Source organism: Mastomys coucha, chromosome X (assembly GCF_008632895.1).
Source record: "Mastomys coucha isolate ucsf_1 chromosome X, UCSF_Mcou_1, whole genome shotgun sequence".
Lineage (NCBI taxonomy): Eukaryota > Metazoa > Chordata > Mammalia > Rodentia > Muridae > Mastomys > Mastomys coucha.
Genome location: NC_045030.1, coordinates 138,368,372 through 138,375,651, shown reverse-complemented (window position 1 = coordinate 138,375,651; position 7,280 = coordinate 138,368,372). Strand labels below are relative to the sequence as shown.

At 42.0% G+C, this 7,280-nt stretch overlaps 1 protein-coding gene across 1 annotated transcript in view; it reads left to right on the top strand.

The window, feature by feature from the left end:
* Amot (angiomotin) overlaps positions 1-7,280 on the top strand; it is a 39,344-nt gene that overhangs the window by 27,646 nt on the left and 4,418 nt on the right. Inside the window, exons 7-9 of the mRNA XM_031379034.1 lie at positions 4,627-4,749; positions 5,541-5,773; positions 6,807-7,273. Of these exons, the coding sequence (XP_031234894.1) occupies positions 4,627-4,749; positions 5,541-5,773; positions 6,807-7,273 (823 nt within the window). The remainder of the gene's footprint in view (positions 1-4,626; positions 4,750-5,540; positions 5,774-6,806; positions 7,274-7,280) is intronic.

Sequence of the window (7,280 nt, the reverse complement as noted above, 5' to 3'; positions counted from 1 at the left end):
GCAATTGTTGTTCATTGCAATTCGGAGGAAAATGCCTGGGATGTTGACTGCAGATGCTCAGAAATCTGATTAAAGAAGGAAAGTTAACAAATGGAGGGAGCAAAGAAGGAAGAAGAGGAGGTGGGAGAAAAAGCAAGGTTTTTTAATAAATGTACAATTAGCACTACATTTTAACACTCAAAATAGAAGTCCCATTCTCCCATGACCTTGTGGCCCTTAAACTTGATGCTTTCCTTCCTAGGCAATGACTCATCTGGTTCAGGTCATAAAATTACAAACTTCTTTCCCAGAGTGTCAATATAAAAGGCGTTACATTGTGTTTACGCTCTTTGTTTTACTTCTCCTGCTTAGTGTAATTATTTTGATCCCTCCCAGGTGATGCATTTATTAATAGCCCATGCCTTTTTGTTTCTGGGTAATGTGTCATGGAATGGATGTATCGCTTATCCATTCACCTGATGATGGATAGTTGGATTATTTCCAGCATGTGACCTTTGAATATAATAAAATACAAATTTTAACATAAGGTTTTTAAAAGTTTATTTTCTTACATTAGAAGGCATACTATGTGGTAGTCTGTTTATAACCTTTGTAGTGCTTTGATTATAAGTAACCTTTTGTCACGGGAAGGTTTCAGGCAGGAATAGGGGACTAGAAGCTTGAAGTGTTCAGGAATAGATAGTGAGACCAATCAGGAGTGTGCATAGGTAAATTGTATTCAATGAAGAGGAAGGAAGAGGGGGCAGAAAGAAGAAATTGAAAGCTTTCTAGCTTTTCTAGTGAGGTAGTTGGACGTTTTTTTTCCTTATTTAAAATAAGTACTTAAACTGAGTGTGGTGGCACGGACCTGTTGTCTCAGTTCAGTATAGAAGAGGGACCAGGGAGGCAAATGTGAGTTCAAAGCCAGATCAGGCTATATAAAACCCTGTATAAAATAAAATACAGTAGTATGTGACACTTAATACTTTTTGTCCAAAGGCTACTACAAACTGTATTTTATTTCTCAAAGACAGGCAGGGCTCTTGTGAGAACTTTAAAGGTAGGCACCGTTATCTAGTCTCCTCTTGGGCACGGAGGTATTATATCATCTCTAGATCAATACTAAAGGGCACAAGAGCCAGGATTTAAATCAACAGCTTACCAGTTTAATTGTCTCCTAGCTCAATGATCGTGAGCTTGAGATCATTAGCTGTTCAATGAACGATTAGTTGAGGATTCCTAGGCACCTGGAAGCATTATCAATAATTGCAGGATCATTCCCTGCGTCCAGGCTCTGAGTGACTGTGGCTCTAGAGAATCTAGGTACTTAATATGATGAATGGAAATCCCTAAAAAGAAGTCCTTGTTCATTTCCAGAAGACCTGACTTGGCAATACAGATTTTTGAGTTTGAGCTCATAAATGGGGAATTTATGCCTGGAGAGCAGCAAAAAAGGATACTCAGATAACAACCCATCAATCAAGTAATCTGTGGGGTTGGATTTACCGAATTGGGCTGTTAACTGTGCTTGGAATGTATCAGGTTTGTTTTGGGCAATGCAAATCCAGAAAAAGAGGAGGTAAAATAACCAAGGGCATGAGGAAGATTCATTCGTTCCTTCCTTCCTGTCCTTTGCCAGGCTCCTGAGTCTGCTTTCTTCTCAGTCTGTATTGTAGCTCCCCTGTTCACTACCAGGATTTCTCTGCAATTAGAAAAGTGCTGTAATAGTCGTGCTTTCCTCTTGAAGATCAAACTTAAAAATCTCCAACAACTTGTTGGATCTTATCATAGGGCTGCGCTCAAAGACAACTTCCCTCCCACAGCCCTGTAATCTAAAGCCATCATAGCGCTTTGGAAAAATGCTGTCCTTGGTTTCCCATGACAGCGAACACTGTTGCATGATTTGAATTACAAGTACAGTTCTCATTCATTCTTTTATCTCTCTGATGTTTCCATGGACATGGTCTCCACGTCCAATCACATCGGCCACCTCTAGCCTGTTCCCATTTTTCCCTTGCCACTTTACTGGTTTGTGTTTTCATTATTGTCTGGGATTGCTGCAATCACCTTCCTAACTGGTCTGCTTGATTCAAGTGCCTCTCTCCTCTGATCTATCCCTAGATTTCAGCCACAGATAGTGCTATTGTCGTAGCGCTTGGCACACACTCTGTCATTCCCCCACAGAAAGCTCTAGTGATTTTCAGCGCCTGTTGGACTAAAGTCCAAACTCATTCCTCTAGTAGTTAATTATTTATTTTTTGTCTACCCTTGCAAGTTTCCTCCACCTAGGGCCTAATCATTTCTAATGTTTCTTCTCTCTAGCCTTCCATGATCTTCCACTTTTGGTAAATTTCATGTATTAAGTAAGCAGCAGGATGCTACCAGTTAGGAAAAATGAAACATATTTATTGAATGATTTTTTTTTTGAAGTTGTCTTTGATCTTTAGAGACAAGGTCTCACTCTGTGGCCTTGGCTGGCCTGAAACTTGCTACATAGAGCGGGTCTTGTACTTACAATGATCTTCTTGCCTCAGCCTCCCAAGTGCTCCGATTGCAGGCCTGAATCACTGTACTAATCAAAGTAAAGTTTAAAGGGCCACTGGGAGTCATGTAGGGAGTCACGGATGACAATCTTAAGAACACTAGAATTGGGATTATGTTGTTAGAGGAAAGAAGAGAGATCATTCGGGGGAGGGAGATATTAATGAAAATCTGTTTATTTAAGAATTTGAGAGGATGAGATAGCAGGTTCAGGAGCATGTGCCTTTGGATGGTGTCTGCAACCTGCAGCCATTATCTCCTGATATCCTTGCGGGCAGTCTCAGAGAGCCCTAGAACTACTTCCTTCAAATGCTGTACTGGCTTGCATTGGCAAAGCTATTGGCTTCATAGGCCTAGTCTTCTCCAAGGAAGATTGATGTTGAGGGCTGTCCTGGCAGCCCTGCAGGAATTCACTAAGTGCCCCACATTTTCAGGCTCCATTCCTGAGCAGTTCACAATGTCCATATCAATTAGCTGGCAGGGCTCTGTGTACCCAAACTAGTCTTTTATCCAATGAAAGTGGCTGTAGGCCAGCACCAGTTCCCCCAATGACAAACCGTACGTTCAGACCCCCAGTGTCTGTAGACAGCATGCACTTTTCAAGAGGCTTGGCTCTAAAGCATTAGCCTTCCGTTTCCCTTGGCCTCTGTAAGAGCAGAAACAGCCTCCAGGATTGCACCAAGGGGAAGACTGTCTCAAATGCGTACCGACTTTTTGCTTATTCTCTTTCTGCCTATGCACTTTGCAGTATTAAAAAAGAAAGCTTTGCTGTATGTCTTTACTGTGTCCAATGGTATGTTTTTATGTAAATAACTTTAATTTACATAAAGGGGAAGGAGATGCCACTTGAGTTGTCAGTTTGTGTATGAAGGAGAGTAAGCATAAAAGCAGGTAAGTGACTTCCTGAGGTCAGAAAGTTGGTTAGTGGCAGAGTGCTTGCAGAAGCTGGGACTTGATCCTGGGGCTGTCTCTAGGAATAGCCTTCATATCAAGTACTATGCAAGGGCGTTGATCCAGGAGAATTGTGAACAAGTGCATTGGTCTGGAGAAATACGGCATGTGGGGATGTTAAACTAGTTTGAATTTGGCAAATGATGAGACAAACTGCATCCTTCCCACTTCTTCCCAATTCCAAGAAATGCTTACAACTTTGCAAGTGAGCCCTAGGCATGTGGTTTTTTTTATAGAGGCCTACCATACTAGATAAGATACTTCCCTAATCTTAAGGCTAACTTACCACCTGGGCATTCCCTTGTTATTATATCACCCTGAATCTGTACTCGTCACAATCTCCACACCAGGAGAACATGACTCTTTAGCTTCCAGCAGATTGTGTACCTGGGATCTGGAAGGAGTGGAGTGAAGCAGGGCCATCTCATCCTTCTTCAGCCTCTTGTCCTGATTTCCTATTTAACTCTTGTAATTCCATGTATGTTTCCTTTTAATCATAATGTCTCTCTCATTCTCTTAGTTAGTCCTCATCTCCTTTCCTTGTCTTTTTGTCTCTCGTCTGCTCACCTTCCTTTGTCTCTGTCATTCTCTGCATACATGTTTCTCCTTGTTAATGGCCTTTGAGTTAATGGCCTGTGACAGTTCCAGGTGGAACACGATGATCCCTTGCACAGCTGAGACTCTGGCATGAGAACAGTCACTTGAGATGGTTTAAAGCCCATGCATTCAGTGAGAGAATGGTTCTGATGCAGATTAGATAAAGAACCAAAGAGCACGGAGTCAAAGGCCCTTTCTGTTAGTTCATATGCTGTAAATGACTTTAGTTGTTTACATGTCTCTGTCTTTTGTGTGTTTCTAGCCCACATATGTAAATGATACTCAACTGTCACAAAACCTACTTAGCAATCCTCTTGTTTCCTTCAAAACTACATTTCCATTTTGTGACTGTCAGAGGAATGAAGTCAGAGGTGTACATATTCTTGAAGTTATACTTGCTGAAAGCTCTTCCCAATAAGTCTCTGGCAAATCAAACATTCCTATTGAGATCAATGCTAATAAAAGAATTTTCAGCAGAACCTCCGTTGACTTAGGCTGGAGAATAACTTCTATTGATTTTGATGCCTGCTCATCAACACTGCCCTTTTTCTTCTGTAGAGACACAACAGTTATTAGCCACTCTCCAAACACCAGCTATGATACAGCCTTAGAGGCCCGCATCCAGAAAGAAGAGGAAGAAATCCTGATGGCTAACAAGCGTTGCTTGGACATGGAAGGAAGGTAAAATTTGAATGGGGACTCAGAAGGGTTGAGAAGTTGATATTGAGACTAGCTCCATCAGTAGAGAAGGGCAAGCATGTTTATTCATAAGTGATGAACTTGATTGTGTAGGCGGCTCCCCTCCTACCTCTTCACCTGTGCCAGTCTGTTACCTAAGTAAGGTTTGATGTGATGACCTTGATAATGAACATTCTTACTAAATGGGAGTTCCAGGTAGAGTTGCTTTTTCCTGAATTTTATAATTGTTTTCCATTTGTATTCTGCTGGATCTGAGTTTTTGATGTTTCTTCTCTGAGGTATTCTTTGTAGCAATAATACTTCAATTCTATAATACAGACAATTTGTCAACAAAACATCTGGGGAATATGGCACCCAATGTCTTTTATAGACTCAGTGTCATTTATTATTACCTGGCAGTCATGCTTTTTTTAGTAGAAGACTCCATCTTCTCACTGAACTTACTGTTATTATGGACATAGCTCCTTTACCAGAGAATGATTTCTTTCATGCATGGTCTTTCTATTATATTAGTTGCCAGTGACTCTGATCTTCTAGGGTGTCTGCAGAAATTTTTAGATACTCTCTTACATCTACTTGGCAGTCTAGAAGAGGTGCTATTTTTTCTTTCAAGCCCTAACATATTGACCGTTGTTTGCCTCCAACTACAAATTAACCAGACCAACCCTTAATTAAAAGGATAATAGGAATGCAAGTCCATGTAGGCTGTGAGATCAGAATAGAGATGTAACGACCTACCGAGTTTCTGCATATGGTTTTTCTTTGACTCCTAGGATTAAGACCCTCCATGCCCAGATTATTGAAAAAGATGCCATGATCAAGGTGCTGCAGCAACGCTCCAGAAAGGAGCCGAGTAAGACCGAGCAACTCTCATCCATGCGTCCAGCAAAGTCTCTGATGTCCATTTCCAATGCTGGATCAGGACTGCTTACACACTCATCTACCTTGACTGGTGCGCCCATCATGGAGGAGAAGCGAGATGACAAGAGCTGGAAGGGGAGCCTAGGTAAGGGAGATGAAAGCAACAGGAGCAAAGGCACAGTGGCATACACAGAAAGTGCCCTGACCCTGTTACACACAGCAAGGAAAAGGGACAATGGGCCAGGTTCTAGAGAGGAGAATCTGGGGTTATTTTCTCCCCTGATGGAATTAGATGTGTAAGCAGGACCTCTGAAGTCTCAGGGTGAGAACAGTAACTAAGACCAAAGCCTAAAATATATGAGAATCTTGTGTTCTTTAGGGGTTGGGAAAGAACCTAACTTGAATTTTATCTTAAAAACAAAAAAATTCTTGTATTTGACTTTTGCCACATGGGAACTTTGTTCAAAACCCAAATGGACTTCATATCAGGCAAAATTTGAAATTACAGCATCATTGTGTTCCTTCCTCCCCCACAGAAAGAGGACCCAAAGTTCTCTTTAAACTAATGGAGTCAGGTGGCAGCTTTTGTTACCAGAATGTTCTGATATGAGAACAGACTGTACTTTTTTGTTCAATTCTTGTCCATTTTATCTCCTCTAATTAAAGCCTAGGAGTACCATAGATACTGAGAAACATTTTTGATCCAGAGGATGGAAACAAACATATATTTCAAAACTTTTGTTGTTTTTAACTCCTTTCTTGATCCCCTGACTTTTGCAGTATCCTTTAGTCAGAGTAAATGTTCTTGGAGCCATGGTCAATGTTTGGACCCTCATTGGTATCCACAGGTTCCCCATACCACTGAGTTATTTTCACCTTGTGGGGTATTAATATTACTGGTATAGAAAAGACCTGACAAATTGGTCTTCTGAAATCACCAATGGAAAAAGAAGTCTAACAGATACCAAGAACACTTAGAGGTTTAATGTTTATGTTGCATTTTGGATAATAAAGACAAGAAGGGGACGCAAGATAGAGAATCCCAGAGGTTCCATAGAGGCAAAAGCAATCACATTTCAAAGAAAAATACCAAATATTTTCTTTTCCTGATCTCCAAAAAGGGTAAATAGTTAATCAGTATCTAGATAAAAATCACCTCCCATCCTCTTCATCTGTAGGCATTCTTCTGGGTGGAGACTACCGTGCAGAGCCTGTCCCATCCACACCTTCCCCCGTGCCTCCGTCTACTCCCCTACTCTCAGCTCATTCGAAGACAGGCAGTCGTGATTGCAGCACCCAAACTGAACGTGGATCGGAATCGACCAAAACCGCAGCTGTCACTCCCATCTCGGCTCCAATGGCTGCTCCAGTTGCTGCTGCTGCCCCTGCTGCTGCCATCAATGCAACTGCTGCCACCAACACTGCCACTGCTGCCACCAACACCACTATCATGGTAGCTGCTGCTCCAGTTGCTGTTGTTGCTTCTGCTGCTCCTGCTGCTGCTGCTGCCGCCGCCGCCCCCTCTCCAGCAAACACTGCTGCTCTTGCTGTAGCTGCCACTCCAGCTACTTCTGTCTCTGCAGCTACTTCTATCTCTCCAGCTGCTCTTATCTCTCCAGCTGCTGTAGTGCCTCCAGCTGCTCCTGTCTCTC